Genomic DNA, 13,852 nt, shown 5'->3' on the forward strand with positions numbered 1-13,852 from the left:
TGGCTGAAGATATTGAGCTTTTCTACCGCCTCTTGCCACAGATGTAGTCAATCTGATTCCTGTGTGTTCCATCTGGTGAAGTCCACGTGTACAGATAGTGACATTAAAAACTGAGACCTTAAGAAGGAATGATTTCTTAACCCAGCATTAATAGTAAAGTTAAAAAAAACCCAGAAAACAACAAGAGAGGGTGTGGAGAGACTGGAACCCTCATATACTGCTGGTGGGACTATAAAATGGTGCTACCACCATGGAAAACAGGATGGCACTTCCTTAAGAAGCTGGAGGTAGAAATCTGATCAAGTAATCCCACCCCTAGGTATATAGCCTAGAGAAATAAGAGCTGTAACATGAACAGATATATGTTACCCATATTCATCACGAAATTATTCACAATAGCAAAAGATGGAAACAACCTGTGTCTATCAACATAAATGGACAAACTATGGTACGTATACATGATGGAATACTATGTAATGTTAAAGAATAATGATGAATCTGTGAAATACTTCATAACATGGATGAACCTTGAGGACATTACACTGAGTGAAATTAATAAATCATGAAAGAACAAATACTGTATCAGACTAGTACTATAGAAAGTCAAGAAAAGATCTGCTTACAGGAAGAAACATTCTTTGAAGATTACAAGGGGGTGAGGGAAAGTAAGGGTAAGTCACTAACTAGTGGGTTATTGTTGTTGTTGTTAGGTGCTGGTAAGTTGGCACTGACTCACAGCTGCCCTACATACAACAGAAGTAAACACTGCCTGGTCCTACACCAGCCTCACAATCCTTGCTATACCTGAGCCCATTGTGGCAGCCATTGCGTCAATCCATCTCGTTGAGGGCCTTCCCCTTTTTTGCTAACCCTCCACTTTACCAAGCATGATATCCTTCTCCAGGGAATGGTCCCTTCTGACAACATGATCAAAGTAGGTAAGGTGAAGTCTGGCCATTCTCACTCTGAAGGAGCATTCTGGCCACAATTCTTCCAGAACAGACTTGTTCATTCTTCTGGTAATCCATGGTACTTTCAATATTCTTTGCCAACACTACAACTCATAAGCATCAACTCTTCTTCGGTCTTCCTTATTCATTGTCCAGCTCTCACATGCATATGAAACAACTGAAAACATTATGGCTTCGGTTAGGTGCACCTTAGTCTTCAAAGAGACATCGTTGCTCTTCAGCACTTGAAAGAGGTCTTTTGCAGCAGATTTTCCCAGTGCAAAATGATGTCTGATGTCTTGACTGCTGCTTCCATTGATGTTGATTGTGGAACCAAGTAATATGAAACTTCAATCTTTTCTCCATTAATCATGATGCTGCTTATTGGTCCATTCATGAGGATTTCCATTTTCTTTATGTTGAGGTGTAATCTATACTGCAGACTGTCATCTTTGATCTTCATCAGTAAATGCTTCAAGACATCCTCACTTTCCACAAGCAAGGTTGTGTCATCCGCATACTGCAGATTTTTAATGAGTCTTCCTCCAATCCTGATGCATCATTCTTCCTCATATAGTCCAGCTTCTCAGATTATTTGCTCAGCATACAGACTGAATAAGTATGGTGAAAGGATACGACTCTGATGCACTCCCTTCCTGATTTTAAACCATGCAGTATCCCTTTGTTCTGTCTACGTACAAATCCCTGGTCTACGTACAAATTCCTGATGAGCACAATTAAGTGTTCTGGAAATCCCATTCTTCTCAGTGTTATCCATAATTTGTGATGATCCACACAGTCAAATGCTTTTGCATAGTTGTGTTAGATTGGGTTCTCTAGAGAAACACAAAAACCAGCAAAGTGTATATATATATTTATAGAGAGAGAGAGAGAGAAATTTATCTTAGGAAAATGGCTCACAAGCGTATAGAAGCCGACAAGTCCAAGCCGAAAAGTCCAAGTCTCTGGAGGAGATGGGGCTTGCGGCCACCTTGGCTTCCGCAAGCACAGGGGAGCCAAGAGATTCAAGCTGGCATGCAGTACACTGGTTGTTGACTCCAACAAAAGACGAATCCGAGATCTCCAGGCTGAGCGGTGGGCCGCTCACTCACGGAAGTCTGTAGTTCGCACACCAGGGTTCCAATTCCTCAAGGAATGTGGCTCTTCCCAGAATGTCCTTGGATATCTTGGAAGCAGGCCACACCCCTAGGGAAACTCCCCTTGGGCAGACTGGCCACTCAGAACACAGTCATCTGATCCCATCATGGGAACAACCACACAGAACTGGGGTCCAGCCAAGTCGGCACACAGCTCCAACTATCACAATAGTCAATGAAACACATGTAAACATCTTCCTTGGTATTCGTTTCTTTCAGCCAAGATCCATCTGACATCAGCAATGATATCCCTCATCCCACATTTTCTCCTGAATCCAGCTTGCATTTCTGAAAGTTCCCTGTTAATATACTGCTGCAACCATTTGTGAATTATCTTCAGTATGATTTTACTTGCATGTGATATTAATGATATTGTTAGAAAATTTCCATTCTGTGAGATTACCTTTGTTTGGAATGGGTACAAATATGGATCTCTTCTAGTGAGTTGGCCAGGTAGCTATCTCCAAATTTCTTGGTATAGCTGAGTGAGTGCCTCCAGTGCAGAATTTGTTCCTTGAAACATCTCAATGGGTATTCTGTCAATTCCTGGAGCCTTGTTTTTTGCCAATTCTTTCAGTACAGCTACAACTTCTTCCTGCAATACCATTGGTTCTTGATCATATGCCACCTCCTGAAATACATGAGCTCAACCAATTTTTTTTTTTTTGTACAGTGACTCTGTATATTCTTTCCATCTTCTTTTGATGTTTCTTGCTTCATTCAATATTTTGTCCACAGAATCTTTCAATATTGCAACTTGAGGCTTGTATTTTTTCTTCAGTTCTTTCAGCTTGAAAAATGCCAAGTCTGTTCTTCCCTTTTGGTTTTCTAACTCCAGGTGTCTGCACATTTCATTATAATAATTGACTTTGTTTTCTTGAGCTGATCTTTGAAATCTTGTGTTCAGGTCTTTTATCTTGTCATTTCTTCCATTTGTTGTAGCAACTCTCCATTCAAGAGCAAGTTTCAGAGTCTCTTTTGACATAAATTTTGGTCTTTTCTTAAATTTGAGTGAAAGGAAAGGCAATATACAATAAGGCAGTGATAAACACAGCATCATTATGGAAAAGGAAGAGATGGAAAGGTGCATGAGAGTTACAGACAACTATGGTAAATATCGTTACATATATAACCCTGCAAATATTTCCACTTATTTACTTGTATGGCCTAAAAATATATCCATGTATGCAGTGGAGAAAACAGAGGGCAAAGTTATAAAAATTTCTTAGCCATAACCAAACACCTTGAGGGAATGACTCACTAGGCCTGGGGCCAGGACCACAGGTGCAGGGACATCAAAGTCAATTACCATAACAGGGCCCATAAAATGTTCTATATTCTCCTTGGGTGAATAGTGACTGAGCAGCCATCTAAAAGCTTGTGAGCAGCCATTTATGGGGCAACTATTGATCTCTTTCATTCAGAGCAAAAAAGAGTGAAGAAAATCAAAGATGCATGCAAACAAATAGTTCAAAGAACTAATGGACCATGAGAACCTCAGCCTCCATGGTCCTGAGATGAGAAGAACTAGATGATGTCCAGCTACCACTGCCAACCACTCTGAAAGGGATCACAATAAGGCGTCTTGGGTAGAGTGGAAGAAAAATATGGAACAAAACTCAAAATCAAAAGAAAAACCAGGCATACCGGTCTGAAAGAGACTGGTAGAACTCCAAAGACTATGATCCTTAGACACTCTTCAAGCTTGGAACTGAACTCAACCCCTGTGGCTCAACTTTCAGTCAAATGATAAAATTTACAATAAGCTGAACATTAAAAAGACAGGAAAGGAAGGAAAGACCAAAACAGATGTCAGAAGAGACTGAAATTTGCTCTTGAAAAGTGAGTAGCTAAAGTGAATGGAAGAAATGATGAAATAAGAGAACTGAACAAAGATTTCAATGGGTGGCTTGAGAAGACAAAGTATTATAATGAAATGTACAAAGACCTGGAATTAGAAAACCAAAAGGGAAGAACACACTCAGCATTTCTTAAGCTGAAAGAACGAAGAAAATAATATGGGCCTTGAGTTGCAATATTGAAGGATTCTAAGGGCAAAATATTGAACAATGCCGGAAGCATTAAAAGATGGAAGGAATACAAAGAATTGTTGTACCAAAAAGAATTGGTCGACATTCAACCATTCCAGGAGGTAGCATATGATCAAGAACCGGTGGTATTGAAAGAAGAAGTCTAAGCTGCACCAAAGTAATAGTTAAAATCAAGGCTCCAGGAATTGAAAGAATACCTATTGAGCTGTTCCAACAAACAATGCAGTGTTGCAGGCACTCACTCATTTATTCCAAGAAATTTGGAAGATAGTTACCTGGCTGACAGACTGGAAGAGACCCATATTTACACCACTCCAAAGAAAGGTGATCCAACCAAATGTTGTAATTTTTGAACAGTATCATTAATATCATAACAAGTAAAATTCTTCTGAAGATAATTCAAAAATGGTTGCAGCAGTTAACCAACAGGGAACTGCTAAAAACTCAAGCTAGTTTCAGAAGAGGGTGTGGAACAAGGGATATCACTGCTGATGTCAGATGGATCTTGGCTGAAAGCAAAGAATGCCAGAAAGATGTTTATCTGTGTTTTATTGACTATGCAAAGACATTTGACTGTGTAGATCATAAAAAACTGTGGATAACATTGTGAAGAATGGGAATTCCAAAACACTCAATTGTCTCATGAGGAACATGTATATAGACCAAGAGGCAGTTGTTTCAACAGAACAAGGGGATACTAAATGGTTTATAATAGGAAAGGTGTATGTCAGGGTTATATCCTTTTACCATACTTATTCAATCTGTATGCTGAGCAAATAATCCAAGAAGCTGGACTATATGAAGAAGAATGCAGCATCAGGATTGGAGGAAGACTCATTAACAACCTATGACATGCAGATGACACAACTTTGTTTGCTGAAAGTGAACAGGACTTGAAGCATTTACTGATTAAGTTCAAGGACTATAGTCTTCCATATAGATTACCTTAACATAAAGAAAACAAAAATCCTTACAACTGGACCAAAAAGCAACATTACAACAGATGGAGAAAAGATTGAAGTTGTCCATTTTACTTGGATGCACAATCAACATCCATGGAAGCAGCAGTCAAGTAACTAGACAACATACTGCATTGGGCAAATCTGCTGCAAAAGACCTTTAAAGTGTCCTTAAAGTGTTAAAGAGCAAAGACATCACTTTGAAGACTAAGGTGCACTGAATCAAACCACAGTATTTTCAATAGCTGGACAATGAATAAAGAAGACCACAGAAGAATTGATGCATTTGAACTGAGGTATTAGCTGAAAGTACCATGAACTGCCAGAAAAAAATGAACAAATTTGTCTTGGAAGAAATACAGCTGAAATGTTCCTTAGAGTGAGAATGGCCAGACTTTCTCTCATGACTCTGGTCATGTTGTAAGTATAAGGACAAAGATTTTTGCATTATTAGGCCTGACTCCACATTGTTAGAATAAGATTCCATATCTTTAGTTAAAATGCCATTTCTTTAAAACCTGGCTGCAATTTTGTGTTATAATTAACTTGTTCTTTCTCTAAGATACAACTAACAGTTACTGCTGCATCCTGTGATCTAAGACAGAGTCATCCAAAGACTCCTCAGCTGGACTTTGGGACTGGTGACCGAGGCTTTCACAAACACCGATGGAGCCTCTTAAAGTTTACCTGACTGCCAGCAACTCAGAGCAAACATTCCTTTCTTAATTGCCCACTGCCCTATCTAACTTTGGGAAAATAGTTTACTAATCATGCATACATGCTGTGTCTCTTTTTCCTTTGCAAAGATTGCAAGCGCTGAGTAGAGTGGACATTTTTGGAGTCACTGAGACCCTATCTGTCTCTCATTGGTGCACCTCATAATTAAATTCTTCTTTTTCTTGAACTCTAGTGTGGATTATTGGCTGTGCTACTCCAGGGCCAGATCCAGGCATTTTCAGAAGGGACTGGTCCCTGGAGAAGGATATCATGCTTGGTAGAGGGTTAGTGAAAAAGGGAAAGACCCTCAAAAAGATGGATTGATACAGTGGCTATGACAATGGGCTCAAGCAAAGCAAATATCATGCGGATGGGGTAGGACTGGGCATTATTTCATTCTGTTGTACCCAGCATAGCTATGACTCAGAGCTGACTCAATGGCACCTAACAGCAGTAACAATATAAAGTAAGCAATAACACCACAGAGGTACACATTCCTTAGAACAACCAACCACACAGGATCAAAAGGACAGCATTTGTCCAGAGACAAAGCTCAGAAGGCAGGAAGTGATAGAAAGAAGGATGAATGGAAACAGTAAACACATGGAGGAATTGGGAAGAATGCTGTTACACTGTAGAGATTGTAATTGATGCCATGATCAAAATGTGTAGAATAGCTGAATGGGAAACCAATTTGCTCTGTAAACTTCCACCCAAATCACAATAAAAAGAAGAAAAAAGAAACCAGAAAGAGAAAGAATACCTTAATAACTACTGTGAGCTTTAGTTTCTAAATCTATATAATGGAAGTAATAATATTTTGAGCATTAAATGTAAGGCAACTAGCATATTACAGAAGTGCTCAAGAAAAGTTAGCTCCTTTCAAAGCAGTTTCTGTTTATAGAGTGGAAAATTTGGCAACAATTACTGGTGAGGGTTGCACAACACCATCAATATAATTGATATCACACTAAATTGTACACATGAAAAATGTCAAACTGGTAAATGTTGTGTTATGTATCTTGTGGTGTAAAGAACTCAGTTTGCTTTCTCTGATTTTTGAAAATAGCCCTTGGAATTCCTGAGCAATCAAGGAGCTTTGTCTTTTTTAAACAACTAGGCAATAGTTAAACATTCATAAATGAGTTAGAGTCCATAATTCATCACCTCTGGCAACAAGGCCTCAGGAACAGAGGGGTGCAGGATAAGGCCTGTGAACAAACCACTGCCCTTCCTCCTGAGGTTTGATGTTTTATAGCAGCGTTAAAGAAATACCTTTCTTGGTCAAAGACATACCTTCCTTGGTCAGTGCCAAGGTATCTGACACCTCTCCTAGGGTGGTTTGGTGGGAAAAATCTGCATTGTATGCTCTGGATGCTCTATGTAGCAAGTCATGTAGGCTTTGGGGTATAAAAACGGTTGGGGGAGGGATTCTGGACATCTCTTGGCTATGGTGTTTGGTGGAGAACGGTTTTGGACCTAACCAAGTCTGCCTGGCCAGGGGGAACCTGCATAAGGAAGGCCTCTGAGTCTCTCATCTGTGGTACAAAGAGGGGTACAAAGCAAGGTATGTGTAGAAGAGTGGTTTTCCCATCTTGACTGCCTTTTAGAGTAGTGGGTGGGATTGACTCAAAAGTGGATCCACATATGTTCTATCTGCTTCTTTTTCTAAGTAACAGAAGCTATTTTCCATGTGCTAATGATCTGGGAGCATCTAGTGTGTTTAGATTCTGCTCAGAAACATCATAGATTGGTGTTTGGTCCCCATTTTCTAATGGCCTCCTGGTTATTTAGGAATCTCGGATGACCTATGAGTATCTCGCATATATATTTATAACAACAAGAATAAGTTAGTGCCTTTCAGTGGCTATAAAAATCTCAAGAAGCTGGGTAGCAAGCAGATGGTTTGAGGGAAAGGAACAAGGCAAATTCCCAGATCACCATGGTGCTATGTCTCTCTTTTGCCTAGTGGCAAGTATGGGTGGTACAAGCAAGACCCCAGAAGCAAGGACTCTATGCTACTGCTGCTTTATAGATGCATTAAATCAGAAATTGCTGTTAATGATGAACCACATCTATACTGTATTAATTAATGAAGCTTATCTACTTCGGTAGAAATACTGACTCAGAAACCCAACGAGGGGTCACTATGAGTTGATATCGACTCAATAGCAGTGAGTTTAGTTTGGTTTTTACGCTGATGGCTGCAATTGATTTTGGGCTGTTTGCTTGTTTGTTTTAAACTCTTTATCTCTACCAACGCCCCCCTGAAAAAAAAAAATCTCAAACCAAACCCACTGCCATCGAGTTGATTCCAACTCACAGCAAGCCCTCTTGGGTTTCCAAGGCTATAAATCTTTATAGAAGTAGATTGCCTCATCTTCTTCCCACAGAACAACTGGTGGGTTTGAACCCCTGGCCTTCTGGCTGGCAGCCAAATGCCTTACCCACTATGCCACCAGAGCTCCTTTATCTCTAACAGGTACTTTGTACCACACATGAGGAACTCAGAGGCCCTCCTGATGCAGGTCCCCTTGGCTGAGTAGGCTTAGTTAGGTGAGAAAGTGTTTTTATTTTATTTTGAGTTAATTTTACATTCAACATTACGTGTACATTTAGTTTCATTCCCCATTTACCATGCCCAACCCTAACCCAGTCTCCTCCCCTCCCTGCCCAGTAACCCTCCCCCTAGGCCCCTCATAGTTTATGTACTCCTGTTTGTCCTGCATTTCCTCTGTGTGAATGTTGCCCCTCTGGTGCCCCATGGTCTATTGCTCTAAGGGATGTATTTCCATAGAGTATATGGTGTGTTGCCCTAGGTTGAATGATCTGCATGTACATCTTGTTAACTATTGGGCTGAGAGCCAGCCCCTGGGAGTGAGTTTTATTCCAGGCCCAGAATGTATTCCAGGGCCATAGTACTGAGGGTCTCACCAGACTCCATCCAACCAGTAATTCTGGTCATTATTGAGTTTTTGGATTTTGTTCCATGTTTTTCCTTCCACTCTATCCAGGATCTCCAGATTTGATTCTCTCCTGAGTAGTTGGCATTGGTCACTGGGCACCATCTAGTTCTTCTGGTCTTGAGAGCCATCACTTTCTAGGGCTGATTGCTTCCAAATGGCTTTTTTTTTTGTTTGTTTTTGCACTCTTCTTCGCTTTTGATGCTAGGAGACCAGTAGGTGCATCTTAGATGGCTGCTTGAACACTTTTAAGACCCCAGTCACTACAAGGTGAGAAAACTTATGCTATACATATTCTACCTAGCACCATAGCTGAGATGGCAAGGAAAATAATCTTCAGGGAAACTGATCAAGTTCTAAGTGATTAAAGACATCTCTTTAAGGCAGTATTATTATGATCCTAATTAAAAAGGATCCTAATTAGAAAAATTAATTTGTTGCTAGGTATGACAATATGGTGCTTTTATATTGGAAATAAGTAAACTACAAGTAGTTGGAAAGGTAATGAACACTGTCAAAATTTTCAAAATTTCTACTAACCTTGGAGCTAGTAGTGAAATATTTTCTTTACAAATAATGCATAAACTTTGGGAAAGAACCACTGGCATAAGGCACTTACCTCCAGCTCCTTAGAAGGAATTCCTTGATCTAGTAAACCCCGCAACATTCGGATGACTGACTTCAGCCTCGTGCCAGTGTATTTACCCGAGGGAAGTACTCTGATGATGGGGAGTGCAGCGAGCTCCTCGTTTGTCAGAAAGGGAGGATCTGTTAAGAAGAGAACAGTTGATTCCTTTTATAAAAATTTTCCCCAGAACTGATTTCATCAGAAGCAAACTAGTTTGGATCTGTTATCACCTCATTTATTTTTACAAAAGTGGGAGCCTATAAATATGAGAATAAGGCAATATAATTAGTAGGTAGGCAGGCAGCTAGAATTAACAAAAGAAAAGTTTTACTATAGCAAGGATCTTGCACTTAATTTTTAAGAAAATACTTCACTGACTGATCAGAAGTTCTAAAGGATTATTTACTTATGATTTCTAAAGGAGTTTAAATGGTTTCTTTTTGCTTCTCTTGCTGTAAATGGCATTAAGTTTATGATAAAAATATATCTAGTCTTATAGTATATAACAATATTAAAAGTAGCTTCTAAGCACATGGCAGAAAAAAATAGATTTTTTAGAAATCCTTACAACAGGAGATGGCTCTAGGAACACTGATCTTTCCTCTCACTACCCACCCTTGGCACCTGGTGCCAGTATCTCTGACATGGGAGCTCTGGTAGCATAGTGCCTAAGGCACTTGACTGCTAACCAAAAGGCTAACAGTTCAAACCCACCAGCCACTCCTCAGAAGGAAAATGGGGCAATCTACTTCTGTAATGATATTGCCTCAGAAACCCAAGGAGGGGTCACTATGAATTGGGTCCAACTCAACAGCACATAACAACAAACAAGTTACATGGAGACATGCAAGTGGAGAATTCCATTGTGTCCTTTATGGTTTGACAATAAGCAATGACTTCAGTGTCTTTAAAGAGAAATGGATTTAATTTAGTACCTGCTGTATGGAAACTTCTTATGACAAGTGACTGCTTATTATTCCAGAAAAACATAAGTGGAGAGACTTTTTGCTGTTATCTGTGCAAGTGTAAAGAAGTCCTGGTGGCACAGTGGTTAAGCATTCAGCTGCTAACTGAAAGGTCAGTGGTTCAAACCCAACAGCCACTACACACCAGGAAGAAATGTCAGTCTACATCTATAAAGATCACAGCCTTGGAAACCCTATGGGGCAGTTCTACTCTGTCCTATATAGGGTTGCTGCAAATTGGAATCAATGCAATAGCAATAGGTTTAGTTCAAGTGTGGCTTTAATTATGTCAATCAGTTGACTAACACATTTTTATGATGTACTTACTACGTAGACAACAACATGCAAGGCATTATAGGGGATATAAAGCTGTACAAGATCCCTCAAGAAGCTAACATCTGTGTAGTGTAGTAAATTACTTAATGTGGCTTTTCTACCCACAAGTCTTTGTAAACTCCAAGGTGGGATTTGCTATGAGCAACTGAGGAGCTCCTGATTGCTGAAGTGGTCCACCTGGAGTATTTCTGTTGGGAGTGGCACAAAACAATGTTCTGGGAGGTTCCCACTCTCTCTCAGGTGCTTAGAGTTCTGATGCTATTATTGGCTAGTTTGACCACCCTGCCGGGCTCAAAAGGAGTCCTCCTAGAGGCAGAACTCTCGCTGACTGCTGGTTGAGGAAGACGTGCTGCCGAAAGAGACATGCACTCCTGTAAGAGACATGTGCTGCTGGGAAAGAGACACGCATTGCTGAGTAAGACACTGAGGGACATGCACTGCTGGGGGAGAGACTGTGAGAGACTTGCCTGAGAGGTGGTGGGCTGGGAGAGAGACTGAGTGTTTTTCCTGAACTTGAATTGTAGCCTGGTGCTTCCCTAATAAACCCCGTAATCCGTGAGTTCTGTGTGGCCACTGCAGCGAATTATCGAACCCAGAGGAGAGGTGGTGGGTGCTTTGGGAGGAACGGTTGGTGAAAGGGCTGGAGGGAGGCAGCATGTCTGGCCTGGCAGGAATAGGCCTTGGGCTATTGATGGTGATTCTGTCTTCCTTTTGTGGGGTTAGAAGAGGTTGGAACATGTGGCCTCCTTGCCCTTTTTGCAATCTGGTTGGGAATACAAAATTCACTCATCTGAATTACATGTAAATGTTTATAGAATGGAGTCTGAGCACAGCTGAGATACAAGGACACCAGCAGTTCACACCTAAATCAAAAACTGTTAATTTATTTTTTAACAACTAAGACTTTAAATGGCAAAAAATTATGTTCTTCCATTGCATTAGTATAAAATTTCCTTATATGAAGTAAGAAAAATGAAACATGGATGGTAACTTAATTTTTCCACTGGTTTAGTTACAAAGTGAGAGAGGCAGTAACAGTGATGATAGACTTGGTTCCTGTTAAAAAATGAGGTTGAGATTCAAGGGTAACAATCCTTTACCTTTGAGCTATTCTACTTATTTTACTATACATAAAATTTGCTCCCTGACTTCTCATTCCACAGTGACAAAACTATGACTCTGTGTTTCCATTCAAATTATACATTTATTTGCATGTTTTCCTCCAAGTCACTGAGAATTTTAGGCTACAACTCTGCCAGTATATGATTATACAAATAAGCATCAATGTTCATCTATGACTTATTTAACTCTATGTATAGAACAAAAAAAAAAAATACACATTTGGTGAACTTATTTTTCCTATCCACTGGTTTTGATGAAAATGCTGGTAATAAAAATTCTTGCCTTTACTGGAATCTTCCTGATTTGTTGTCTCTATTGGCAATTCAATACTTCCCCATGTGATTTCATCATCACCAGTTTTCCTTTCCTGTGACTTCTTAATTACACTACAACAAGAAAATACATTTGTAATATTTTTTTTTTAGTTTTATCACAAAGGTGAATTTAAATACTATGGCCCTGAGCCACTTATTTTCTCTATAATTATGACAATATTTAAAACAGATTATCTGATTTAAAAAAAAACCAAATTCATAATTCTTAAAACTTATTGGTAGATGCAAATTGAACTAATCAGAATACTTTAATATAGTTTTAAATTTATCCCCAAACAGATTCCATGTCTTTGAACCTTACACTGAAGGAGTCCTCTTGAGGAAAGAGAGGGCTGGTGGTTTTGTTTGTACCTTTCAACATGCTGGCTGTTTAAAAATTGCATCAGTATATAGCTTGATCTTTTTTGATTCTTTTGAGCAGCTGCCTAATTTTGTATTAAAGAAGTTACCACTGATGGATGTCAGTCTTTTGCTAAAATTGAGGGTCAGAGGAACACTCTATTAGGGCACTCAAAATAACGAAACTCAATAGAAGTTCCCATTATTCTAGGGGTGCACAGCAGAGGCACATTTTTCTGTTAAAGTGAATGGCTTTCAAGATAACCTAGATAGAGGAATAGTGAGGAGTAGTGTTAATGTGAGATGAAGATGGATTACGTAAAAGTTTGAATACGTTTTTCATTTTCTGATATGCAGAGGGAAAAGTAGAGTACACTTGTCTGATAACATTAGTACATGACATTGAAGAGGGATATGTACTAATGCTCCCAAAATATCAGTAATAGTGCAGCAATCACGTTGCTTTTATGGTCAATGTTTTCCCATTTGAATTGATTATAGATCACAATTAACATTTAATTTGCAAGCCCTGCATCCATGAAATTGATTTTGTCTTCTAGTAAGTATACCTTGTCTGCAAGGATATGTTTTGGAGATTTTTCCATCTGGCTTCAATTCTTTCTCATTTTTCTTAGCAGCTACCTACTTTTTTATTGTATGAACATACCCTAATTTATTTTGTCTCCACTGTGGTCTTTTGCTACTATACATAAGGTTGCAATGAATATTCTAATAGAAATGTCTTTGCACACATGTGGGAGTGAGACCAATTCTTGTATATAAAATTGCTAGGTAAAAGGGTATATCTTTGAATCTAAGATCTCCATCATTATAATATACATTATTTTTATGTTAAGCAAGAAAATATATCAACAATTATAAGATCTTTCCCGGTTTCAGAAGCATTGAATATGAGAAAAAGCATCTAAGAATTAGTAATTTTCTTTTTTCAAATTGCCATCTGAAGAGATTACACTAATTTACTCTTCTTCCTTTTTCTCTCCCCAATGTATAAGAAGGACTTTTTACCGACATCTTCATTTTTGAATATTTGCCAATTTGTTAGGTATAAAACTGCATGTGCTTCTACATTAGTAACATGTACTGTCATGTCTAGCAAGGATTGTGAGGCTGGCACAGGACTGGGAAGTGTTTCATTCTATTGTACACAGGGTCACTATGAGTTGGAGCTGACTTGACAGCACCTAACAACAACAACTCACGTCTTACTTAATCAAACATTGACTGTCAATTTGCCTTTCTAGAAAAAGATCAATCACTCATTTTGAATCCGGTTATTGTTTAGACCTTTCTTCCATGCATTTTCCCA

The 13,852-nt window shown here is 39.1% G+C and overlaps 1 protein-coding gene across 1 annotated transcript in view; it reads right to left on the reverse strand.

Moving 5' to 3' along the window:
- Positions 1-13,852, reverse strand: part of PTPN13 (protein tyrosine phosphatase non-receptor type 13) — a 303,937-nt gene that overhangs the window by 22,845 nt on the left and 267,240 nt on the right. Inside the window, exons 41-42 of the mRNA XM_042782048.1 lie at positions 12,131-12,234; positions 9,417-9,565 (exon numbers count right to left, since the gene is read on the reverse strand). Of these exons, the coding sequence (XP_042637982.1) occupies positions 9,417-9,565; positions 12,131-12,234 (253 nt within the window). The remainder of the gene's footprint in view (positions 1-9,416; positions 9,566-12,130; positions 12,235-13,852) is intronic.

This window comes from Orycteropus afer, unplaced genomic scaffold (assembly GCF_000298275.1).
Source record: "Orycteropus afer afer isolate SDZICR_OR568_19922 unplaced genomic scaffold, OryAfe1.0 scaffold00227, whole genome shotgun sequence".
NCBI lineage: Eukaryota > Metazoa > Chordata > Mammalia > Tubulidentata > Orycteropodidae > Orycteropus > Orycteropus afer.